Below are 26,363 nucleotides of genomic sequence, written 5' to 3' on the forward strand. Positions count from 1 at the left end.
ATAACTACTTTAATTAGTACATTTAGTAAGGTGAAATAATGTTGTTTATTTCATGTGGAAAAGTATGTGAAGCCATGGTAGTAGTCGTTTTTTAAACACAATCTAGTGCTAATAGAGCGTCGCAGTCCCGCCCCCTTTCATGACGACGCTAGGACCAGAAGTTAATTCCTCATTCATTTTTCCCATAGACATTTCAAAAAGTATTTATTTGAAGACTATTACGCCACGGAAAAAGCCAACTCGAGTTGTGACAAATCATGACCAAAAACACAAAAAAGTGTTGTAAAGTGTTGGTCCTGGGTTCGATTCCCGCTCGGGACGCTGTGGGTGCTGGCGGCGTGTTTCCTCCTCCGCGTCATCAGTGCCCATACCCGAAGGCAGGGTTGGCGAAAGGGCCTTTCTGTGTGGAGTTTGCATGTTCTCCCTGTGTCCCCTAGGGTAGGTACCCTCACAAAAAACATGCAGTAATCCTGGTCACTAAACTGCCTCCCCCTGGCCAGCCGGGGCGCCTGATGGAGGGGAAAGGAACTGGTTGGAATAACGTGTTCCTTCCACGCGCTACGTCCAACCAGGGAAACTCCCCCCCGTCAGGTGTAAAGGAGCAACTTGGACACTCAGGCATGAAGGAAGCATGAGTTCAAGTCCGTTGCTCTCCCCTTGTCCACTAGGTTGGTGGAGGGTGTGTAGAGCCCAGGATCACATTAGATGATTGACACAGGGGTGAAAAATGGGTTACAAAATCGTGGGATAAAAAAATATATTAAAAAAAGAAAAAAAGTGTTGTCACCTGCTGTTTTCTTCTTCTTTCTAATTATTTGTTCGGCCCGATAATTGTGTTTGTTGTCATGATTTGTCACAACTCGAGTTGGCTTTGTACGAGGCTTAAAAGGTCTTTAAATAAATACTTTTTGAAATGTCTATGAGGAAAATGAACGGGGAATCATTTCCTGGTACCTGGTAGGGGGCGGGACTGCAACGCTCTATAGTCAGTATTATTTATAATCCTCATGCTGTCAAATGTTGACTTTTGCATCCTCTAGTGGCAGTAGTTATAATAAGATGTGAATCAGTGTGACAGTAAAACCAAATGTTTATGAACATAATGGGTGTTTAATGTGAGAACCAATCAACCTCTGTGCTGTGCTGTGCTGTGCTGTGCTGTACTGTGCTGTGCTGTGCTGTGCTGTGCGTGTGTGTGCGTGTGTGTGTGTGTGTGTGTGTGTGTGATTCTGTAGGCAGAGATGGAGCTGAGGGTGTGAGAGAGTGTGTGTGTGTGAGAGTGAGACTGTCATTGCTCTCTCTACAAGTTGAAGTCATTTCCCATATGTAACATGCTGTCAGTGTGTGTGTGTGGGGGGGGGGCAGGAAGGCGTTAGGGGGACCAAGTTGAACAGGGTCTTTATATGATAGTAAATGGCAGAAATGAGCTGTCACATTACAAGCACTTTGTAAGGCAGGGCAGTCATTACTGAAGTGATCACACATGCAAGTGTTGTTCACTTGCACAGGTGCAACTTCACCTACCCACACACACCACACACAAACGGGTCCATTTTGTTACATTTGTGCAAACTCAGTGGTACAAATAAATTCACACTTTTACTGTGCCCACAATTAATTCAAATCATATATCCATTGCCATTTACACTTTGCCCTGCCAAAACAACTGCTGAAATTTGTCGATGTTTCCATGCCCATATGTTTTTAATTCTCTGCATGAGGGCAACCCTGCTCTGCTCCAGGGAGCCTGGATGGAAACGTATAAACACATTTATAGTGTGTGTGTTTGTGTGTGTGTGATAGCAATACAAGTACACTACACACACACACACACACACACACACACACACACACACACACACACACACACACAGACAGACAAACACCACTGGGCGGAGTTGGTGACGTAATCACCACCTACATTCTTTTGTCCCAGCATGTGTTTTTATAGCTACGTATGCACTGTATGTTTAGGTTGCTGCTAGTTCTTAAGTTGTGAATATAAATCATATGTCATATATGTTGTGTGTTGGGCTGATGCCAGTACAAGGCCCGGGTTGTACTGTAAGAGTGTGATTCATACATATGAACGTCACGTGAATATGTGGAAATAAATTCAGAATAAATTTCAGAAACAAAACATTTTGGAACCTCTCTTTTTTCCCCCCGTGTTAAAGATATGCAAGTTCAGTTTCATTGTCAACATTTTTAGAGTCATGCAAAACTCAAGGGTCATTTATATGTTTTGTTTTTTGTTATCAAATGTTTTTTATTTTAAGACAAAAATCACAAGACACGTTAACAACATGAAAGACTTAAAGCAAACAAAACACACATAAAACAACACACAACAGCAAAAGCAAAGAACACAAAAACAAAAACAAACAATCCCACCCACCCCTCCCCCCCCGAGACCAAAGATGCCACAAAATGTCATCACTTCAACCACTGTGCAATGACATTTATATGTTTTGTGTGTGCACCTGTGACGCGTTCTGAGCATGTAGATCTGTCATTTTCAGTGCATGACTTTGGAACGCCATCGAGTATAAGAAGCATGTGGCACAAACGCTTTAGCTAGCCTGGCCTGAGAAGTTGGTTGGTTCTTCTGGGCCATGGCATGGATGGTGTTTCTCAAAGTACAACAAACCACGTACATAAGGAGTTGTGTGGTTTGGATTTGGCTGTTGATTGTTTTATAATTACACTATTTTTTACTGTCATCATTAACAGTATCATCAGCATGATCAGCAAGTGATATGATACTTTATACGCCCCTTGTACACAACAAATGCATACCATGTGTATGTGTGTTTGTGTGTTAATTTCTTAACCCTGCTTACTGCTATTTGCCAATCAGCTCACCAATCACTATTCTCATAAAGAAGCAATTAGAGCCAACACATAAAGCAGTGAGTCCGGGGACCCCCAGGGGTCCTTGAGTGTTGTTACAGGGGGTCTCCAGCAAACGATCAAAATCCATTTTAACCACTTTTAAACATATATTTTACATTAACTATTTAAAGCTGATCTACAAGCTCACAGCGATGTGTTAAGAATATTTTTGGAGTTGGGGGTTACAACAATATAAAATATTTAGTTGGGAAGGGAAGGGATAGGGATAGTTGTGTGTGTGTGTGTGTGTGTGTGTGTGTGTGTGTGAGAGAGAGAGTGAGAGAGAGAGAGAGATCCTATCTTCATGTATATGCACTTGTGTGCAGTTTATTCTGTGTTCGTTAGTTTCACTTCAATCTCTTTTAATGATAGAAATCCAACATTTTCTAAGCTCAAGCTATAGGTACCAGACTGCCCACAGGAAGAGCTGTTACTTACTGCATAAATATTTTTCTGCCTACAGCTCTGTCTCTTCATCTATAACTCAGACAAACAGGATGAATATCTCATATATATCCTGCTCCAGACAGTTTCTTCCTCTGATATTCCCCAAATGTAAAGTGGTCCTACATTTTTCATTTATTTTACAGTTTCCTGTATGTGTGGAATGTCATTGTGTGCTATGTCCATCAACACAGTAGTCCCTGGCATGATAACTAAGCTTTTATTTTATTGTCCGTTGGTAGTGGTGTATAGACAAAGGGTGGGTTAAGTTGCTGTCTTGCCAAGTTGAGTGCATTACAGACATGAGATCGGGAGGAAAATCCAATGTAGCCTGGCTACAGTCTGTTTAGCACCCTCAAACTGTGCTCAACTCACGTGACATCGCACCCCATTTAGAGAGCTGGATCTCTGAACGGGCCTCCATGTGACCCCTCGTTCCTCTAGGAATTGGACCAGTTGACACACCCACTGTTCCAGAACCTAGCCTTGATTTTCTGAAACGGAACCTCAAATACAGAGGTTCATTTTATGAATAATAATATTATGTATAATAATGGACTGTGGCCCCGAGCAGTAAGGTGGCCCTCACCCCATCTCCTGTTCACCCTAATTTGCCCCATATTCCTGTAACTAATACCTATCCCGAGGGACACCAGCCTCTCCACCCCAACCCTAGTTCAGAGTAGGGCACAGTCAGGCTGGATTTGACAAGCTACACCTCCACTGGAGCATTATAGTCACCCAAATGTCTCAGTACCCCCAACTCATTTCCTCCCTCCCTTCCTCCCTCCCTCCCAAAGGCTCATTCAAGATGGCTTGAAGGGCCCCAGGTAATTCTCTGCTCAGGGTCTCAAGAGTTTCCTCTGCTAACAGAAAGGCAGTCTAACCCTAGAACACTAAACTCAACTTTTGTCAAACCATCACTAAACCCATGTATATTTTGTGTGATACAAAATATTTCTCATCAAAATATATTAAAGTACAGCAATACATAAAAATAATAATAATGGATTTGGGAACTTGTCCTTTGGAGAAGTCCCAATTCCTGGGACACGTGAGAATGGTCCAGTGAAAAAAGAACTGCCCATTGTCGGTGTATGGGTTTTTTTCACTGGTCCCAATATCACTAAACCCGTAAGAAATTCACCCAAACAAACATACCTTCTATGATGTCACTGAACATCATAATGCTACCCAAGGACCCACCCACTTCACCCATTTCAAAATTGTGCATAGTATTTAAAAGTGAAGGTAAATTAGTCTACACCTAGGGTTGGTTTCTAAATTAGTTTGGCTCAGAAACATCAACATTCAACAGTTTGGTGAGCCAGCGTAGGTGCGACCTAAACTAAACCTAAACCCCTTGCTGAATAGATGATTAGAGTTATTTTCCTTTACCTGTTGAGTACAAATCTATAACACCTTTTTCTCACTGCAGGTATAGATTGTATAGTGCAGGGGTTTTCAACTGATTGTGAACCAGGGACCACCACTCTGACTTAGAATCAACCCGGGGACCACTGTGTTGGGTGGGGATATGGGCTAAGATTAGTGCTTTTGTAAGTTAACACTTGCTATGCATCCCATGTGTATACATCCCACTGTTTCTCAACCGTTGACTACTACTGGTAGAATGTCCTAATAATAATGACTCAACCAGACAATCCGGTGCACTTCCCCCTTCTTGAGATTCTAACACAACTAGTGGAAAGAACATTTAAAACAAATCAACAAATCCTACATTACTAAATGCATGGTCAGGGACCACATGCAATACCTCCACGGACCACCAGTGGTCCACAGACCACCTGTTGAAAACCTATGGTATAGTGTATGGTGGTATAGTGTTGTTTTGTGCATGAAAGAAGTTTCATGATTGTCTATACTGGAATGTGCTTCATACTGTATGCAATGGTATTCTACCAACACCTTGAACAGTTAAAAAATCATTAGCTAACATGATCTTGTTATAATTATTAGATATTATTTTAAGCAGCATGCACATGCATGGTAATCAACTTTACAAGAGTTATAATTCTTCAAGGCGTGCTTGAGTAACGTTATATTGCCCGGGTTTCCTCCTCTTACAGAGACAAAATAGGGAACACCCCAGTAAACCCACACAACTTTCATTAAGTGGCTTGGTGTCAACTGTACCCTCTGTTGTTATTGTTGGCATGCACTTCATTGACCAGTAAAGTTCTGTTTAAAACGTGATGTTTTATATCCTAATTTTAGCACGGGCAACACCCATTCTGTCTTTTCATTTCTTGTTGAATAATTATTTCTGGATTTCTGTAGATTCCTCCATCTCTGTTTTCTTACAGAAACAGGAAGATGAGTCTTAAAGCCCTGTTAAGACCATGTTGCTCTTTTCAACCTACTGGACATTTTGGCTGGAGCCTGTCACTAGAGGAAAGGTCATGGGGTCACTCAAATGTTTATGGTTTATCCATCAGGGAGCATGATGTTTCAAATTTCGTGATAATCTTCCCATTCGATTTTGCTATATTTTGTGTGCTAGACACATGTTTACCTATTATGGGCAGCACTCGACTAGAGGAAAGGCCATAGGGTCACCAAAATCAGTGGAGGCCATCCTCTAGGGAGCATGAAGGTGCACAGCAAAATCCATGGCATTCTAGACTGTGAGAGATATGTATGGTGTTTGGAGTGGTGGACATATACAGATGGATGGACCAACTAACATTGCCATAAGCAAATAACTCTCTCTCTCTCTCTCTCTCTCTCTCTCTCTCTCTCTCTCTCTCTCTCTCTCTCTCTCTCTCTCTCTTAATAGCTTTCTCTCTGTCATACAGCAGACATAGGTGTGGTGTGCAGGCGGGCATGGTAAAGACAGTCTGGCTGATAAAGTAGTTGACTATTGTGGAGACATATGATGACCTACATACTGTAGACAGATGACCTATACGGAGAAGAAAGAGAAAACAAAATCTAGGTCGGGCACAGATGAAAAGTTGTGAGACTCCCACCTGTTTTTGTCACGCATGCACACTCATACACAAACCTTCACATCTGTACTGCAGTCTTCTTTGATACATATTAATTGCTATTGTTGCTTAGATACAGAAGCCGTAACTTAAGCATTGGATGCCTGTTTCTTAGTTTGATGGAATTGGGCCACACAATATCGACTTTTGGCACTGAAAAAAATGTAGTCTCTGTGACACATATAGGGGCCACAATCTGTATTCAAAAATTGAAATGTCAAAATGACTAACCAATCAGGAAGTACACAGGCAAATCTGTCTGAATACAAAGAATAATAATTAAAAGTTTGACATATTATTGCTTATAGCAGCTTTAAGTACAGTACTCTGTTACTGTCCACCACTGCTTTTCCTGCTGTAAATCTGCCACCGGTGGTGGCAGCTTCACACCCTATCCCTTTGGACTGACAAACAGACTTTAGAGACATAATGACAGACAAAGTGTCTGTTTGGAGGGGTCACAGCTCTTTCCTGGGACCTTGACACGTACTGTGTCTGCTAGTTGACCCCGCACCTGTAGATCAGAGCTGTCTATTCATAACATTTATGCCATTTGTATGAGTCACGAGGACTCAATTATTCAGAATCCCTTCTTCAAGAATGTACAACATATTGCAATGTTGCCAGGCAACGAAGTACAATGAGCTAGTGAGCAATTTTGCAGAGTGTTGCTTAGTAACGAATGTAGACCCAAGAGGTTAAAAAAATAACTGAATCATTTAAAAAAAAAGAAAGAAAGAAAGTTCCAGATGCTGTAATACAACTTTTTGATACACGGCATCGCTGCTGACACATCCTCCTGACGAAGCAGGAAAATGATTGACAGTTGAAGAAGCACTGTACAGCAGAAGGGAGGAGCAGGTAGATGGACAGAAATAAATGAGACATGTAGATTGACACGTCCTGTTCTATACAGTATGTCTCTGGTGGGAGATCACAGTTTGACACCATCCTATAAGCCCATGCTGCCTTTAGTTGTAGGTGTTGTGTTTAAAAAATATATATTTTAACAAAAACAGTATGTCAGTGTTTTCTGTTAAGGCAGGCTCTTCTTCCAATCACTGGCTCTATCTTTCTCTGTCATTCTCCTACCATATGCCATTAACCAAACTACAACCCCTTCTCCTGTTCACCCTAATTTTCCCCATATTCCTGTACCTAGGGACACCAGCCTCTCCACCCCAACCCTAGTTCAGAGTAGGGCACAGTCGGGCTGGATTTGACAAGCTACACCTCCACTGGAGCATTAGTCACCCAAATGTCTCAGTACCCCCAACTCATTCCCTCCCTCCCTCCGTCCCTCCCTCCCTCCCTCATTTGTCGCTCCTTCCCCCTGCCCTCCCTTGGTCGGTGCTGCTGGGTTTATAAGTCAGCACCAGCAACAGTTGCCTCAGTGTTGTGAACTTTACATACTGTAGGCACCAGGGGTGACTAAAGGACAGAAGGAGTAAGGGACAGGAAGAAGAGCCTGCATAGAGAAGGCACACAGGACAGGAACATTAGATTAGAAAGAGTTCTGAATGACTCGGGATAACTTTTTCAATTCCATTCTTACACAGATCATTTGCAGGGATAACACACGTGCAACCAACACGCACACATAAACTAGTGATCAAATATGTGTGTGTTCAGGGTTTGGCGTGTGCTGAGTGTGTTCTGCTACGTGAGCACATCAGTCTGTGCAAATGGCATTGAGTATGACGTGAACTATTTGGATGACTATAACAATGAGATAACCAAAGAACCACAAGAGGGTGAGTTTTTCCTTTTCTCTCAACTCCTACTTATTCTATTTCCAACATAGTTATAATTAACAGCAGATACAGGACATAAATCATACCTAACGTTTTATTTTCAGTTGTATGTAATTGACTTGCTTGCTTATGTAAAGGTTATTGAGTTTAGGAAGGTAGATTTTGCTCAGCGTATTGGAATCTTGTTGCGTGTTCTGCCTTGCCTGCCTGGCTGATCATGTAAACCTATGTAACACATCAAATACGTTGAATACATTATCGTTATACAGTACAGTATATGGCTAATGTCAAATAGAATTCCTCTCATCTCCGTACATGTGATGACCTTTTCCTCTTTTCACTGTACTGTTTTACTGACATTTTCCTCCAATGTCTGTCCTCAAGGGGAGTCCCAAGCCCACCCTGAATGCCAGAGTGATAACCTGACGCGCTGGGACAAGCTGTTCATCGCCTTGGAGGACTCCCACATGAGGCAGAACATGCTGCTGGAGTCACTGGAGCAGTGCTGCGGACAGACGGCCTCACTCAGGACCCAAGTGGACAGGCTGGCCCAGGGGACCTGCCCGCCGTGCGTAGCCACGCTGGCGTCGGTGTGCCGCGGGCAGGCAGAGCAGGCGAGCCTGCGGCTTCAGCGAGGCCTGGAGAAGCTGAGGGCCGAGGGAGAGGAGAGAGAGAGAAGGATGAACGCTACCTTCCACCAGCTCCTGCACGGTAGCCACGAACAGAGCGCCAGGCTGAAGAGGCTGGAGGAAGCGTTGTCGATAAAGGGAGAGGTGACAGGACCGCCCAGACCTGTGGGGACAGGGGTGGGAGTTGGCTCGGGCCTGAAGCTGCCCCCGTTTGGCCTGAAGGGACAGGAAGTGACGTCACCGCTGGACATGGCCAAAATGGAGAGGGCCCTGGTTGCCATGGCAACTGAGCTTCAGAAAGTGCAGGTGCAGCTGAGTGGACTGACGGAGGAGGGACAGAACAGTGGGAGGAAGAGGAGAGAGACAGAGGAAAGAGCCAAGAGAAGGAGGGATGGCTGACAGAGAAATGGAGGCTGGAGTAATGACTGTGTGTTCACTGTCATCTTTGGACTGTTCATTGTTTTTATACATTATTGTTTCTGGAGTTTGGTTTTGTGTATGTTTAATAAAAAAAGTGAATACCAGAATAAATGCCGGCTTAATGAATAAAGATATCAATAAAGAGCAACAGCCTAGTTAGTCACATGGACGCGCTCCCTCCCTCCTCCCACACAGCCATTAACTCATTATCAGTATTGTGTAATCGTAGGGTGATCTATGTGTGTGTGTGTGTGTGTGTGTGTGTGTTTGTGTGTGTGTGTGTGTGTGTGTGTGTGTGTGTGTGTGTGTGTGTGTGTGTGTGTGTGTGTGTGTGCGTGCGCGCGCTCCCCGAGGCCAGACGGGTAAGAACAGTTTAAGTAAGTGCATGTGACTCAATTACAACCAGTGTCAATATGCATGTATAAATGTAGTGGTCAGTCACCATAGGTGTGGACATTTGAAAGCAAAGTGTGCCACACATTTTATTAATGTCTGCCTCTCAACAACCACATTATTCACACTTGCTGACTTATGAAGTACTTACACACTGACTTATGAAACCCTGGCAGACATATTATTCTGCAGTCTGCCACTCCTACCGTCGCACACGCAACAATTACAATTACGATTTAGCTGTTTATGTTTATTTAGACATTCTCTAATTCATCCAGAACGACTAACATGTGCGAAATGAGAGTAAATGCCATGAACCCTAGTCAACAAGGAGAACGCATGCTTCAAAGAAAATTGGATACCAGGTAAACACACACACACACACACACACACACACACACACACACACACACACACACACACACACCACATCCTCTCACAGCAGGTTCACACAGTCTTTATAAGAATAGGGGCAGGTATGCCAAAATGATCAGAGTGCAGAGCCGGATGCACAATGGAGCACAACACACACACACACACACACACACACACACACACACACACACACACACACACACACACACAATTATGAGCCACATGGGGTGGCAAGTGTTGACTGCAGGTACTCTCCATCTGTGCAGTGTAATGGAGTTCCAGCGTCACTTAAAGATGTAAATAACCACCCTGTGGTCCCAAATCAATCATCATTCACATCATTCATTTTTATTATCTTAATAATTTGATTTGGCATAGGTTGATGCAACCACACAGAAAGAGAGTGAGAAAGAGAGAGAGTGTTTGTTTGTTTGTGTGTGTGTGTGTGTGTGTGTGTGTGTGTGTGTGTGTGTGTGTGTGTGTGTGTGTGTGTGTGTGTGTGTGTGTGTGTGTGTGTGTGTGTGTGTGTGTGTGTGTGTGTGTGTGTGTGTGTGTGTGTGTGTGTGTGTGTGTGTGTGTGTGTGTGTGTATATGTATGTATGTATGTATGTGTGCATGTGTGCGCGCGTGCGGGTTCTCTGCCATCTCATGTAATTTTCACCAAGTAACGGTTTATGACCGTAGCATGAATGTATGTCTGTGCCTGCTCATTATGTGTGCATGCATGTGTGTGTGTGTGTGTGTGTGTGTGTGTGCACGTGTGTGTATTTTTCCACATAAATCTACAGCTGGGTGGAGGACTGTAGGCCAGATCCGAAGTGGCCTGTTTTCTCACTCAGACTGTTTCTGAAATGTCACAGAGTACTGTTACAATGTACTGTAGAGCATCCAGAGAATCTCATATCCCCAGGTCTTCCTGAGTCTACAACAAGAGCTCTCCACAAAGCTGCTTTCTATAGGTTATCTATTCTGTCTATTGCAAGGAGTTTTCAGCAATTGAAAAAACTAAAACATTCATTGATTTTCAATATTGTGGCCTTAACTGCAAGAGACAGAATGGAAGAGAACAAAAGTTTAAACACAAAGAAATGATGAGCGGTTGGGTTGAGAGAAAGAATTCCCAGAGGATGACAGTGAGGCATAGCCTTGTGGAAGAGGACAGAGAAGAGGAGAATGCCACTTTCTGTTGCCTTGACAGGCATTTACTAGACCTAATGACTGAACTCACACTGACTTACATCAGAGCAGCTCCCTACCAGCTGGTCAGGCACAGAGCAGCTACCACCAGCCACAGTCTATTTTTATTTCTTTCTCCTTTCTTCATCCCTCTTCCTTTACTATTCAATCAACCCCATTCCGTACTCCCGTTATTTTAGTCTGGAACTACAGTATATAGCAGGCAGTGGCCAGATTGATAGTACCAATCATTGGCCGACCTTCAGCTGGCTGGGCAAGTTAATGTCATTACACGTCTGTGAAATGCTGCCAGTAAACATGCCCACAGAAGGAGTTGTGAGGTCTCAATGATTAGATGTGTAAGGCCTCGGCTCAGACAGAAATCTTTGTGTACACAATGGAGATTTTTAATATCACTTCACATGGTCACTGTCACAGACACAAACACAATAATGCCACTTTTTGGATTGTCTTTTGTGGTCAATAAGTGGATAAGAGGTTAACAGTCTCACACCAACCGTGTTCACAAAGAGGGGGCAGGGATAGGGAGAGCACTTCAACGAACAAGAATTGTCTATTTGATGGGTGAGTCCAGAATCTCCTCATACTCCTCTCTTTGTTTCCGCCCACCCCCGCGAGAGGGAAGGAGCTTCATCGCCACCAGCCAACCTACACTCAGTACCACCATCACGTTCCCGACGACCTCAGGGGCAGAGGGAGCTGATGGGAGCAGGAACAGCTGCAGCAGCATAGCGACGGGTATCTCCACACTCTGAGAAGTGGACACCAGTGCAGGATGGAGCCGAGTGAGGGCGTGGGTCATTCCCAGGAAGGCCGATACCGAGCAGGCAGCCAGCCCCAGCACCAGTCCCCAGGCGGGGGCACTGGAGGGCCAGGACCAGCCCTCTTGGAGCAGGACCAAGGAGGCTGGGGCCAGCAGAGAACCAGTCCAGCTGACAGTAAACAGAGCGGTACCGACCCCAACGCGTTCCTTTAGGGAGCGATAGCCAACCAGGGCCAGGGCCATCCACAGCCCAGCCAGGGCTGACAGGGACCACCCAAACGCGCTCCTCCAGAACACTGCTGGGTCACTCGGCGAAAAGCCTGCCTCGTTCTCATCTGCCGTAGGAAGCAGCACTAGACCCAGGCCGCACAGGCCTGCTGCTATGGTGATGCCATCAGCCAATCCCAGCCTCTCCTCCAGGAGCAGGAAGGCCAGAATGGCCGACAGCGCCGTAGTCGCCAGGCGCCAGGTTGCCGTGGCGTCTCCCGAGGAGACGAAGGTTAGCGAGGAGTAAGAGCAGCAGAGGGAGACGGAGTAAGCGACGCCATAGCAGAGCAGACGTAGACGGTAGCCCTCTGGGCCAAAGGGGTTCTCCCCCCTCTGCAGTGGTACGGCCACAGAGACCAGCTGGACAACGGAGCGCACCAGCAGCAGGAACAGGGGTCCGAGGCCGAAGCGCTCCGAGGCCAGACGGGTAAGAACAATGAGACAGCCGTGAGCCAGCGCCGCACCGAGCAGCCCCACCCAGGTTAGGCGGGAGGCGGAGACAGACGCTTCCCCAAAGCTAGCCAGCTGCTCTCCGACGCCCCTCCCAGGTACTTTCGGACCCCCGTCGCCCCCGTCTCCTCCCCCCGCCCCCGTGGCCTGTGGTTTGAGGGGCGTGTCTTTGCCTTTGTCTCTTGAGCCAAACAGAGTCCGCGGCCACCTCCTGCCCTCTGTCAGTTGCTTCCGGTCCGAGGTCTCCTCCAGGAAGGAGCCAAAGTCCTCAAAGGAGGGAGCATCATCGTAGCCCTCATCCCCGGGCTGGGGGAAATGTGTGTGTATGCCGGGCTGGGGGGAGTACGCGGTGTGTGTGGCGTACTTGGCTGTGACGGTGTGAGGGTGGATCTTGACTCTCTTCTTAGAGCCGCTGAGCAGGTGGGTGGACTCCATGGTATAGTAGACAAAGACCTGGGGGAGGAAGAGAGAGAAGGTCACTGAGTGACATAAATACAGCATATATTTAAATCATTCTGTGTAGGATTTTAAATCAAAAGGTTATTTTTATATTGTGTAATATCTTTCACAATAACCATTCCACATAAATGTGTTGTGTGACTGCTTCATTAAATACTATTTTTATTTGTGAGAGTCTGCCCCCCTACATTCCTGCCATGTGAAATGTGGAGAGGAAATGAAAGCAGCCAGGCCATTCTATGACTTAAGGCCTATATGGCATCATGTTGATCAGTCAGGTTATTCTCGAGATACGCTGGTGACACACTCACTCACCCACGTAGACATTTTGTGAATGTATTATTAAAACACACACAATGTGACCACCAGTCGCCACATGTTGTTGCCAAACTACCAAACATCAAATCCTACAGAGTTGGGGGCACCGGTGGGCGGTGGCGCAGTCAGTAGCGCTGTCGCCTCACAGCTAGAAGGTCCTGTGTAACCCATGATTACAAGTAAGACGCGCAAACGCGGGAAGCGAACGCAGCTCGTAAATGGCAATAACAACAATTAGAATACATTACTTTTTTAAGGTTTTCTTTTTAAAGTTCTCTTTTTTGTGTTTTTTTAAGATTTTATTTTTAAGTTAAGTTTTTTGAAGTTAAGTGTTTTTAACGTTTTTTTTAAGTTACGTTTTTTTGTGTTTTTTTAAGTTTTTAAGATTTTTTTTTTAAGTTAAGTTTTTTGAAGTTAAGTGTTTTTAAAGTTTTTTTTTAAGTTAAGTTTTTTCTTTTTCATTTCATTTTAAGTTAAGTTTTTTTTAAGTTAAGTTGGGTGTGTGTGTGTGTGTGTGTGTGTGTGTGTGTGTGTGTGTGTGTGTGTGTGTGTGTGTGTGTGTGTGTGTGTGTGTGTGTGTGTGTGTGTGTGTGTGTGAGTGAGTGCATGCGTGCGTGCGTGCGTGTGTGTGTTTTGTGTGATACAGCTGCGCCCTCTGGTGGCGGGCGGGTGGTGTAACAGCGGGACAGACACACAGACACACAGACAGACAGACATGATCTGCAGGGTCTCATAGTTAGTGCTCATTGCGTTCGCAATCACTGCGTTCGCAATAACTGTTTGTATTGGTCACGATTCTATACGCAGCTACATCCATCCGCAGCTCATCATCCACACCAATCACTCAATCACTCACTCACTCACTCACTCACTCACTCACACCAGTTTGGAATTGGCAATCATCAGCACCACCACCACACCCTAGTATAAACTCAGAACTTTGTCTCAGTCAGTAACCCTTCTACAAACATTTTACCATTTTACTTTTCATGATTATACATTAAAATGACTAACACTGGTCAACATTTGATCATGGTTTTAGACCTCCATATCCCACTCCAGACTGAGCTGTTGAACTGAGCTTGATGAGCTGTTGATGTTGAATTGGTGAGTGACCATTGTTTGTTGAAATGTTTGTTGTCTCCACCAGCCGAAGGCATGGGGAGAGTATGTTTTGCACTCCGTCCGTCCATCCATCCATGTGTCTGTGTGTGTGTGTGTGTGTGTGTGTGTGTGTGTGTGTGTGTGTGTGTGTGTGTGTGTGTGTGTGTGTGTGTGTGTGTGTGTGAGTGTCCATCTGTGGACAGCTAATCTCTGGCACCATGGGCTTGATCGCAGTACACTGGCACTTATGCGCACACACCCTTGATGTCAGAGCTAAACCTCTGCCCCAAATATTTCACATTGGCCTGTTATAGCGCCAGGAGGCCGCTTTTTGTAAAACAATTTTTTTGACAGTACACCTACAGATCTTGTCCAAACATCACGCAAATTAGTACACATAATAGTCTCTCTAGAGCCATTAAACAAAACGGGTCTTTCAGATTTTTCAAACTCCAGCCTGATTGGCTAAGCTTCCTTCCAAAGTTTGCAGGTGTGCTCCATTTCATACAAAATGCCACAAATCATGCACACTGTGTGATTTCCGTGAAATGTTGCACAGTTGCACACACATTCCCACTAGGCAGAGGAAGAAATGGCACTTGAAAATGTTCAGAGAGAGAGAGAGAGAGATAGAGACAGAGAGAGAGAGAGATGAGGCAGCAAGCCACATGGCATTTAACAGGTATTGCCAACCTCCATCGGTAACCCTGCGTGAAGGTCATTTTAACATAGACATGGAAAGCTTGATAATGACTGAGCTGATGTTACTTGGACTATATAGCGATATACACCTAGTAACACAGAAATCATGATGTTGCTAACACATGAATACATGCACAGTCTGTATTTCAAATCTTTCCAACCTAACTTATGATATGTGGGAAGATGTGAGACGCTGTTATTGAGAAAAAACTAACAACTGAATTGCTAAAATTAACATTTACAGAGACAGAGACTGAGCATCAACTGCTCAGTCAGTAGGCCTACAGTTACAGTAGCCTACACACAGACTTGCACACACTGTATGGGGTCGGCAACCTTTTTGACATCGAGTGCCATGTTTTCCTTTTCTTTGTCAGTGTACGTACAGTATGTGTATATAAATATAGCCTAGCGTTTTTTTTTTTTTTTTTTCATGTAGGTCTACTGAAATATCTTGAGAAATTAGCAAAAACCTGAGCCGAATGATGCAGGAAAAGGGAAAATTGGGTGAATAAATTGTAATTGATATTATTTTTTCTCCAATGCATGGTTTTCCTAAATTAGGCCAGCCGAGTCTATGGACTTTTAATGTTTGTTTAGAGCCTAATTATAAATTCCCCATCCCCAGCAAAGTCTATAGACTTTAGTGTTTGTTTAGGGTAAATTATGTAATTCATGCCAAGTATATGTACTTTAATATTTGTTTAGGGTAAATTATGATGCAATTCGTGCCAGCCAAGTTTATGGACTTTAATGTTTTTTTTAGGGCAGTAAATGACAACACTTGCTGATATAAATACATCTTGTAATAAATGTATTTCATTTTTCACGGACATGAGAACATCAACATGTCCCCAAAGATCTGGGGCCCCATCACACTTTAGTTTTTTAGGTCTGGAAGGGAAAATAACTGGCAGTCGGTTTCAGCACAAAATACCCACACAGTCTGTTGTATGTGTGGTGCAGTCAGTCTGTTGTATGTGTGGTGCAGTCAGTCTGTTGTATGTGTGGTGCAGTCAGTCTGTTGTATGTGTGGTGCAGTCAGTCTGTTGTATGTGTGGTGCAGTCAGTCTGTTGTATGTGTGGTGCAGTCAGTCTGTTGTATGTGTGGTGCAGTCAGTCTGTTGTATGTGTGGTGCAGTCAGTCTGTTGTATGTGTGGTGCAGTCAGTCTGTTGTATGTGTGGTGCAGTCAGTCTGTTGTATGTGTGGTGCAGTCAGTCTGTTGTATGTGTGGTGCAGTCAGTCTGTTGTATGTGTGGTGCAGTCAGTCTCTGTTGTATGTGTGGTGCAGTCAGTCTGTTGTATGTGTGGTGCAGTCAGTCTGTTGTATGTGTGGTGCAGTCAGTCTCTGTTGTATGTGTGGTGCAGTCAGTCTGTTGTATGTGTGGTGCAGTCAGTCTGTTGTGTGGTGCAGTCAGTCTGTTGTATGTGTGGTGCAGTCAGTCTGTTGTATGTGTGGTGCAGTCAGTCTGTTGTATGTGTGGTGCAGTCAGTCTGTTGTATGTGTGGTGCAGTCAGTCTGTTGTATGTGTGGTGCAGTCAGTCTGTTGTATGTGTGGTGCAGTCAGTCTCTGTTGTATGTGTGGTGCAGTCAGTCTGTTGTATGTGTGGTGCAGTCAGTCTGTTGTATGTGTGGTGCAGTCAGTCTGTTGTATGTGTGGTGCAGTCAGTCTGTTGTATGTGTGGTGCAGTCAGTCTGTTGTATGTGTGGTGCAGTCAGTCTGTTGTATGTGTGGTGCAGTCATGTCACACAGTCTGTTGTATGTGTGGTGCAGTCAGTCTGTTGTATGTGTGGTGCAGTCAGTCTGTTGTATGTGTGGTGCAGTCAGTCTGTTGTATGTGTGGTGCAGTCAGTCTGTTGTATGTGTGGTGCAGTCAGTCTCTGTTGTATGTGTGGTGCAGTCAGTCTCTGTTGTATGTGTGGTGCAGTCAGTCTGTTGTATGTGTGGTGCAGTCAGTCTGTTGTACGTGTGGTGCAGTCAGTCTGTTGTATGTGTGGTGCAGTCAGTCTGTTGTATGTGTGGTGCAGTCAGTCTGTTGTATGTGTGGTGCAGTCAGTCTGTTGTATGTGTGGTGCAGTCAGTCTGTTGTATGTGTGGTGCAGTCAGTCTGTTGTATGTGTGGTGCAGTCAGTCTGTTGTATGTGTGGTGCAGTCAGTCTGTTGTATGTGTGGTGCAGTCAGTCTGTTGTATGTGTGGTGCAGTCAGTCTGTTGTACGTGTGGTGCAGTCAGTCTGTTGTATGTGTGGTGCAGTCAGTCTGTTGTATGTGTGGTGCAGTCAGTCTGTTGTATGTGTGGTGCAGTCAGTCTGTTGTATGTGTGGTGCAGTCAGTCTGTTGTATGTGTGGTGCCGTCATGTCACACAGTCTGTTGTATGTGTGGTGCAGTCAGTCTGTTGTATGTGTGGTGCAGTCAGTCTCTGTTGTATGTGTGGTGCAGTCAGTCTGTTGTATGTGTGGTGCAGTCAGTCTGTTGTATGTGTGGTGCAGTCATGTCACTTCTGACTGACTTCTTTCTACATAGGGAATATTTCCACTTATCAGCACAAATGTGCCAATGTCACAAACTATGAGTATAGTATAGTGTATGCAGTCTGAGTCTGCTGCTGCCTTTAACTACCTGTCACTTATACCATTTATCCTTTAATAAACAGGTCAGCTTCAGCATATGTCTATAGCCTTGTGGGTGCAGAAGTGTGAATTGAACCTCTTAAATCCTATAATATTACACTTTGTTGACCATATTCCCCAGGCCCTCTCCTTTTTCCCCCTCCAATCTCACTAAATCTCTTTACTGAATACAGCCAATCAATATAATCTATAAATACAACTCCATCGATCATCATCGATCAGCTCAATATCTATACAAGAGTTTGTAGATCTGCTATTCTCGTGAAATGTTCAGCATATTATGACATGCCCCGAATACGGATACGGTTAGGCTGCAGGCTAATGCTGGAAAGTTGCCGGTTTGAAAACGCTCTCCTCTTATTTCAGTATAACTACAGTTGAGGTGCCTTTGAGCATAAGGCACGTAATCCAGCACCACAATTGATTGATTTTGTTTGGTGATAATAAGCTTTGTTTTTTTTATTCTGCGATAATAAGCTTTGATTGATTTTATTTTGTGATAATAAGCACGGTGGCCAGCAGCAGAAGACTTTAACCCATTCTGACCTGAGATCAGATTCTAAAAATGTCGTTCTTAGATTTTTCAAAAATAGCAGACCTATACAAGCTCGTAGCGCGCCACTCGGTGGCGCGCTATGAGCATGTAGATCTGCTATTTTTAAATAGCTAAAGCATAACGTAATGCTAACACCAAAAGGGGTTCCCGCCTAAAATGGGTTAAGGGGCTGCTCTGGGCAGTTCCCATGGGAATGTGAAATGGAACAAGCACACCCAGCAAACCCCCTTCCCTGAATAATCACAAAAAGCTGTACATTTTTGAGGGGCGCTATAGGTTTAACGTTTGTTTTGTCCCTAACACAAACATTAAATCCCATTAATAATAAAGATAATGTAATGTTTATTTTGACACCGTTTGTTTTACATGCATCATCATTACATCACCTAATCATAAGAGCGTCCCTCACTTCACACAGGTGTGATTTTTGTTTGTTATTTTTACCTTTTATGATGATTTGAATTTTTGTCATGTCATGATTATGAATTGAATACCCAGGACCTGAATGGAAACAAGACCTCAATAACTTTTTTCGGCGATCCTATTGGACTTGTGTTTTATACCCTGTAGGGCTACTGATTACATGTCTGCCAATAAAGTATTCAATCAATCAATCAATCAGTCAATATAATGTAAAGTTAAAAAAAGGTTTATGGATTTGCCATTTACTGAAGGAGACCTCATGGGATGAGAATTTGACAAAAGTAAAGCAAACAGCCACACTGATTTGTGGAAATAATCTGTCATGCTTCCTTCCCATAATTGGCATGTCCAACAAATCTGATCATGTCCTGCTGAAGTAAGATTAAGTCCCCTCTGTCCCCTTTTGGTCTCAAAGTCCATTGTTGTAAATGTACAGCTGCAGCCTGCCTCTGCAATGCTGTTGCCACTGTTGCAGCTCTCACAAAAGCCTGTTTCACACCTTATAAGCTCACACACACCGTCCGTAAATCAGCACACCAAGTCAGGCACATCTGCTGCTGCTGCTGCTGTGATGTGAATCAATGCGTTTTCTATGGAACATGACACTTTGATAACATAGATTTAAAAAAAAAACGTAGCATGTATTTAGCTATGTTCCATAGGAGTAATTAATGATGTATACATTACCTATATGCTCGTAGCCTAATTCCTGTTGCCTAATGCCTTTTATGCGATGGCAATAATGTGCCTCTTGGTTGGTAATTGTGTTGTCCAGATGAGCAGTCGGTGTCCTATTTATCAAATATTCCTGTGGCATCTTGAGAGTCCGACTGACAGGACTCAGGAGCAGACAATAACCGCGTCATTTTATGTGGTCAGTGGTCGAGGTTGTGTGAATAGGTGTGTGACTGTGTGTGAGTGCGTCACGCACGGTGCGTGTATGTCCGTGACATAAATAGGTAGCCTATAACAGATCGGGAAGTAGCTTTTTCGTGAGTGGCGCGTGCGGCGCTTGCGTCATCCTTTTATTGCTCCCGTGTGTGTCATGTCAAGGTTATCTTCGTCCCTCGCTGACGCGCCCCCATGCCATGACGCGCGCCACACACACACACACACACACACACACACACACACACACACACACACACACACACTGGCAATGTTGTTTGCTCTATAGATAGTATAAGACGTTTAAAGACCAGCCTTAATGCTGTGATCATTGATCGGCGACGGGGGACACATCAGCGTCCGCATTTCAGTGCATATTTCACCAGACCAAGCAAGCAATAACATATAGTCAATAACCCAAACACGCGAAACCTGTATAGTAGCCTATCGCTTTCATGAATGGAACAAAAGCGCGTACTCGTGCACATGGCACATGCTGCGCCCGTGGATCGATCGGCGAGAGGCGCAAATCACTAAATTCGCAAAATATATAATAGGCCTAATAATACAAATATACATATTTACATATCTATATATATATCTATATATATATCTATATATATATATATATATATATATATATATATAAAATAAATAAAAAGTCGGGCTATGCAGATGGCCCACCGGCTCACCTGCTTTCTCCCAACTAAAGATTCCCACGCCCAGCTGCAGTCAACTTGACTCTCTCCGAGCCTCGGCCATTATAGGGAGCACCTGCTATGCCTGTTAAAGGGCAGAAAGACACGCTGGTTGCAGTCACCAGTTCACCACTCATTTCTCATTCGTCTATCCTCCTCATATGCGACAGTCAGGTCAGGACGCTCTCCGAGGTAGAGAGAGAGAGAGAGAGAGAGAGAGAGAGAGAGAGAGAGAGACGGTTTGACTGCAGGCAGATGTTATCTTGTTGTTCGAGACTCTCGACAGCCTCCACGAGTAGCGCGTCTCGACCGTGGGACGTGCATATTCGAATGTTGCCATTATAATTAGACGTAACTCTGTTTGTTTACGCTTTGGCTTTATCAGCACTGACGTATACGGATAGCTCCCTCTCAGCTCGATGGGGGGGGGGGGGGGGGTGTATGAGAAACTATAGTTGTCTTGAGGCTGAGCATGCGTGACAGTACACATGATGACGTCCTAATCAATCACTGCCTAGTGCCTATACTAGTGTGCCCATGATGATCTATATACCTCTGTTTGTGTACACACACACACACACACACACACACACACACACACACACACACACACACACACACACACACACACACACACACACACACACACACACACACACACACACACACACACACACACAGATGTCTCAACATGTGTGCCTGCATCCTGTGCCTGCCTGCATGAACCCCCCCCCCCCCCCCCACCTTATATATATTTCATCACTCTGGGCATGCATAATGCATTCCCCCAACTTGCATGTTGGGATTGGGAATACATGCTGTGAGGTCCCAGAGTATAGGCTGGCTTGTGCCTGAAGGTCACCGCCACATATAGAAAGGGACTTTTAAAGAGATAGAAGTATAAAGGTCTTTAGACCTCTCTGAATGATATAGCATGTAGGGGTGTGTAACGAGACATTTTAACAACGATAAGATAAGTATCACAATACATGGTTGACGATACGATACATGGACGATATTGGTTCATTATGATGATACGATACGTTTCAATGATTTGAAATCGATACAGTAACTATTTAGCAAATACATTAAATTTGTGTGAAACTTGTGGATAGTGCAGGTTCTTTTAAAGCAAAGATTTATTATTATGGAAAATATGGATATAAATAAGTAATCACTGTGATGATCTGGCAAATAGATGGACATTGTTTTTGAACACATATGGACAATTGATTGACAATTGAGTGATTCAATTGTTTACATTGCAAAACGATTTGATACAGATTATTTCCATTGCGAAACGATACGATACAAAGTCAAACGATAAGATACGATATTTGCTGTTTACAATTTAAATTTACATATCGATATTCTATTTTTATTTTATTTTATTAAAGTCGATATTTCTATACAGTTACTATATTGTTACAACCCTATATGGCAGTATTGAAGAGGTTCTAACAATGCTCAGGCTTTCAGTTAAATAATAGGGGTTTATGATGTGTAAAGTAGTGAAAGAGGAAGGTGCCCCTGATGTAGACTAAAGTCCATTGTCCATGTAGCCCAAAGGATGACTGAACCAAGATGCAAGATCATTTGAAGAGGGACTCTTTATGTGATAAGCATATAGTGCATACAGTACAGTCATACGTTAATGACATGAAATCAAGTTTATTAACTTGTAACTGCAATTTGTTCCTTGAGTCCTTGAGTCCTGCAGCACTGATCTCGGTAATAATTGTGTTCTCTCCTTTCCGATAACAAACTGCACTACATCTGGGAAAAACAGAATCCATACTATTTGGATCTAATGATGACCTCAGTAAGTCCCTGAGCTTTTTGATCAGAATGATCCAGTGGGAAAAATGGCATTAAAAGTGATCACAAAGCTTGATCAAAAAAGAGTTTTGTGCAGGATCTCCTCGTTTAGGAGTTCATTTAGGATTGAGTGCATGGCCATTTTGACTATTATGTTAACACTTCATGGTACACTAGCATGTTCTGAAGAGCCTGTGCTGAAGACGCCAGGGCATGTGGACCATCTCCTCATGTTCTGAAGAGCCTGTGCTGAAGACGCCAGGGCATGTGGACCATCTCCTCAATGCCCACCTCCAAGGAACAAGGAAAGGCTGAGATGGAGGACATCGTAACTGAGATGGATAACTTTACTCAAGAAGTGGTTACCGACCTTTTTGTGAAATACAACGCCAAGTCGCCCACCACAGGAAATGACCTCACGCACCCCATCTCCTTCCACCTTATGTTTCAGACATCTATTGGGCCAGGAGGGAATAGGCCATGCTGCAGTATCTGAGACCTGAAACCGCGGCTCAGTTAATCTTCCTTCATTTCAAACAACTAAGTTTAATCAGGGAAAGCATCTGTTTGCTGTTACTCAGATTGCCAACTTTTTCTCTCCCTATTAGAGAGTTCACCATGGCTCGCTGTAGTTTACATGATTTAGTTTGATGTATTATCTTTTCTTTTGTGTTTATGTTGTTGTATTGTTTATTCCCCTTTTTGTACAGTCTGTGTTTTAATTTTTTTAGTGCACAGCTGTTCCAAATAAGCCAGCCCATGGCTTCTTCATTTCCTCGCACAGTATATTTTTACTCATTGATATGTATTGTCTATTTTCTTTGTATAACTACAGTATGTGCTAAATAAATAAACTAAACTAAACATGGCTGAGCACATCGTACATTTGACTGAGAAGGACCACCCTATAAATACCACAGTGTCACTGATCTAAACATAATGGTCCAGACTCCACCATGAAGGATTGAAGATGCGGTTGATAAGGTAGTAATCAATAACGCTGTCCTACTATGTCCTAGGACCTTACTAAAGTTGTTGTGTCCAAGGTATAGCCTGCTGCAGACCAAAACCTCTTACGCCTGGATAGAGATTGACAGGGTGCGACAACTGCTGCATGCTATGATCTGAAGTGCCATGCATGTTGCCCACTTTGGGCCATTGGCAAGACATACAAAAGGAATGCTAAGCTAGTTATAGAGTAGGCCTACCTTGCTGTGTGTGATTAGAGATTCATTACGGAACAGGAGCAGGTGCTTAGTGAGACTGGAGAGTTGAACATTAAGAGGAAGTCTTTCAAATTCACAAAGGACATGGTAAGTACAATGTGCCTAGAAGACTATACATGTGGAGGAAGTTATTCTAATGTAATTGAGCCCTGGTTCGGCATTGGCAGAAACATGCATTGTATAGCATCTCCAAGCACACATTCCACAGAAAGAGAGAGAGAGAAAGTGACTGTGATTTACTGAGATCTGGACAATGGCATCTTGATTTGGCGATAAATCTGTGAAAAGTACGAGACATATTCAGACAAAAAAAGAACAATAGCACGAATCCCATGTGGATGTGTCGAGTCGAGAGCATCCAGGGATTAGGCTTGGTGGGAGTACATGTTTTTACTTTTTACCTATACATGTTCACTACTTATAGCGTGTGTGCGCGTGCGTGCGTGCGTGCGTGCGTGCGTGCGTGCGTGCGAGATGCAGAGAGAGACAGAGATTGTTTCTCATCAACAATACTCAATCCTTCTGTCCCTACATGTTTCTGTGCAAACAATGATAATATACATAATGCTGAAAACATCATAAAACCAATAACATCCCTTTCTTATGTCTGTGTGAGGTAGAAATAAATGGCCAGTAAAAGAAACCCAATCCATAAAAAAGGTTCCTACGCCTACAAATCATCACTCTCCCATTGTGTCTGCTCTAGGAGTAAAATGACGCATTTCTCACCATCTCTTATCATCGTCTTATATTATGCTTTTTTTTTTAAATAACATTTCTTATTGAATCTTTACGTTTTTACATAAAGATGAATTGTTAATGTATACAGATAAAGTAAGACATCATCGTCTTATGCTTAATTTATGCTACGTTGTATGACAGAAATAATAGCAGATCTACAAGCTCACAGTAATGTGAGCTTGTCATACAATGAAGCCATACAGTATATCAGGCTTTAGCCCCGTTCTCTCTCCTGTTCTCCCTCCACTCCCTTCACTTCCCCTCTTTACCAGGTCCCTCTTTCTATTACTCTCCGCCACTGCATGCCTCACAGATGCATTCATTTACAACAATTACAACAACGCGTCGCATCGCAACGCATTGAGTAAAGTACAATATTTGCCTCTAAAATGTAGTGGAGTAGAAGTAAAAGTACTGGAAATTGGAAATACCTCAAAATTGTAGGCTACTTAAGTACAGTACTTAAGTAAATTTACTTCGTTACTTACCAAAACGCAGAACTCTTTAGAATGGGTCATGACAGAAGACAAGGCAAGAGGGATACGATGGACCCTGCATTCCACCATTGAAGACCTCGACACATACACACACATATACAACAGGTATTGGAGAATACAAATCACTTCACACCTTGGAAGCATCATTCACCACGATGGGGGAGCTAGTAAGGACATTCAAAACCGGATCAACAAAGCATACACAACCTTCATAAGACTTAAGCAAATCTGGAAATCAAAGCAATACAGCACAAAAACAAAATTACGGATTTACCAAAGCTGCGTACTCTCATAAACTATCCACTTTCCACACATCATGCCTGCGAAAGATCCTGCACATATTCTGGCCCAACTTGCCAAGACCATCTCAAACAATAACCTCCTCAACATCACACAACAAGACAACATGCACAGTATAATCAATAAACGCAGGTGGACCTGGATTGGCCATGTGCTCAGAATGGACATCAACACAATCCCAAGAGTCGCATTACACTGGACCCCAGCATATGAGCCAGCTATGGAGACAGAGTTCAGCACCTTGGACAGTAACACAGAGAGAACTAGAAAAAGTGCCCTTCTGCGCACAGGTCTCCACCAGGATTTCTTCCTCAGCCTAGTGGGAATATGCGTGCACAGTTTCATCGCAATCGGACGCTGCGTTGAGGAGTTGTGGCGATTTGTACAAAGCGGGCTACTCCTGAAAACTGTAGGAGCCAATCGTGGCCAATCAGGATGGAATATGAGAAATCAAACAAACCTGCCTTGATCACATGACTATGGAGATCATGTGTACCGATTTGCGTGAAATTTGGATAAAATCTGAAGGAGTAATAATAGAAAATGTGTTTTACATATGTCGGCCTCCTGGTGGCGCTATAAAGAGCAGATGTGAAAAATTCCAGGCAAAGGTTTTTCCTTTGCCTCTAGGGAGTTGGCATACAAAGTTATCCACAGATCCGTGCAGTTAGAGGTAAAAACACTTTTCGGCCAGTTATAGCGCCACCTTGAGGCTGAGTTGAAATTGTTGATGTGGCATTTTGTCCTGGGCCTAGTGGGAATGTGGGTGCACAATTTCACGGAAATGACGCGATGTGTTCATGATTTGCAGCATTTTGTTTGAAACTGAGCACTCCTGTGAACTTTGGAAGCCAATCTTAACCAATCAGGATGGAGTGTGAGAAATGTGAAAGACCGGTTTCGTTGAATGGCTCTAGAGAGACTGTGTACCAATTTGCGTGATGTTTGGACAAAATCTGTAGGTGTCCTGTGCAAAAACTTGTTTTGCACAAAGCGGCCTCCTGGTGGCGCTATAACAGGCCGTTCTGGAAAGTTTGGGGCAGAGGTTCATCGTTGGCATCCAGGGAGTGTGTGTGCAAAATTTGGCATCGACCGGGTTAACGGTGGCCGAGATTAGCTGCTCACGGACACACGGACGGACGGACACACACACGGACGGACGGACGGACGGACACACGGACGGACGGAGTGCAAAACATACTCTCCCCACATGCCTTCGGCCTGGTGGAGACAATCAGCTTGATGTGATACTGTAACACCTCTGACTGATTAGCTGTGTAGACAGCTGTGCTGAGTTGGTGCTGACTGCTGATCAGGCTTTGACTATGACTATGACTCTCCTCGTTGGACAAACATGCTCAGGTGGTATGCTCTCCCCATTTCACTGAAATTGTTGTTGATT

The 26,363-nt window shown here is 43.8% G+C and overlaps 3 protein-coding genes across 4 annotated transcripts in view; 1 reads left to right on the forward strand and 2 right to left on the reverse strand.

Annotated features, from left to right (window-relative positions):
• LOC310878260 (serine/threonine-protein kinase PAK 2-like) overlaps positions 1–6,392 on the reverse strand; it is a 155,621-nt gene extending 149,229 nt beyond the window's left edge. Inside the window, exon 1 of the mRNA XM_083792487.1 lies at positions 6,382–6,392. The gene's annotated coding sequence lies outside the window, so the exon portion shown is untranslated. The remainder of the gene's footprint in view (positions 1–6,381) is intronic.
• Positions 6,393–7,771: 1,379 nt separating this feature from the next.
• Positions 7,772–9,316, forward strand: LOC310877510 (pentraxin-related protein PTX3-like). The gene is made up of 3 exons (XM_083791388.1): positions 7,772–8,104; positions 8,489–8,652; positions 8,710–9,316. The coding sequence occupies exons 1-3, from the start codon at positions 7,969–7,971 to the stop codon at positions 9,130–9,132; spliced, it is 723 nt and encodes a 240-aa protein (XP_083647514.1). The 5' UTR covers positions 7,772–7,968; the 3' UTR covers positions 9,133–9,316.
• Positions 9,317–11,671: 2,355 nt separating this feature from the next.
• On the reverse strand, positions 11,672–20,494 carry slc35g2a (solute carrier family 35 member G2a; the record flags this gene model as incomplete). 2 transcript variants are annotated; one of them, XM_083791990.1, is made up of 2 exons in its annotated part: positions 20,374–20,494; positions 11,672–13,051 (listed from the first exon to the last, which is right to left on the reverse strand). In XM_083791990.1, the coding sequence occupies exon 2, from the start codon at positions 13,031–13,033 to the stop codon at positions 11,672–11,674; it is 1,362 nt and encodes a 453-aa protein (XP_083648116.1). In that variant the 5' UTR covers positions 13,034–13,051; positions 20,374–20,494. The 2 variants fall into 2 exon arrangements, with proteins under 2 accessions (XP_083648116.1, XP_083648115.1); XM_083791989.1 differs by lacking the exon at positions 20,374–20,494 and adding an exon at positions 19,481–19,583.
• Positions 20,495–26,363: the final 5,869 nt, after the last annotated feature.

The sequence above is a fragment of the Protomyctophum parallelum genome (assembly GCF_964188405.1).
Source record: "Protomyctophum parallelum genome assembly, chromosome: 20".
NCBI lineage: Eukaryota > Metazoa > Chordata > Actinopteri > Myctophiformes > Myctophidae > Protomyctophum > Protomyctophum parallelum.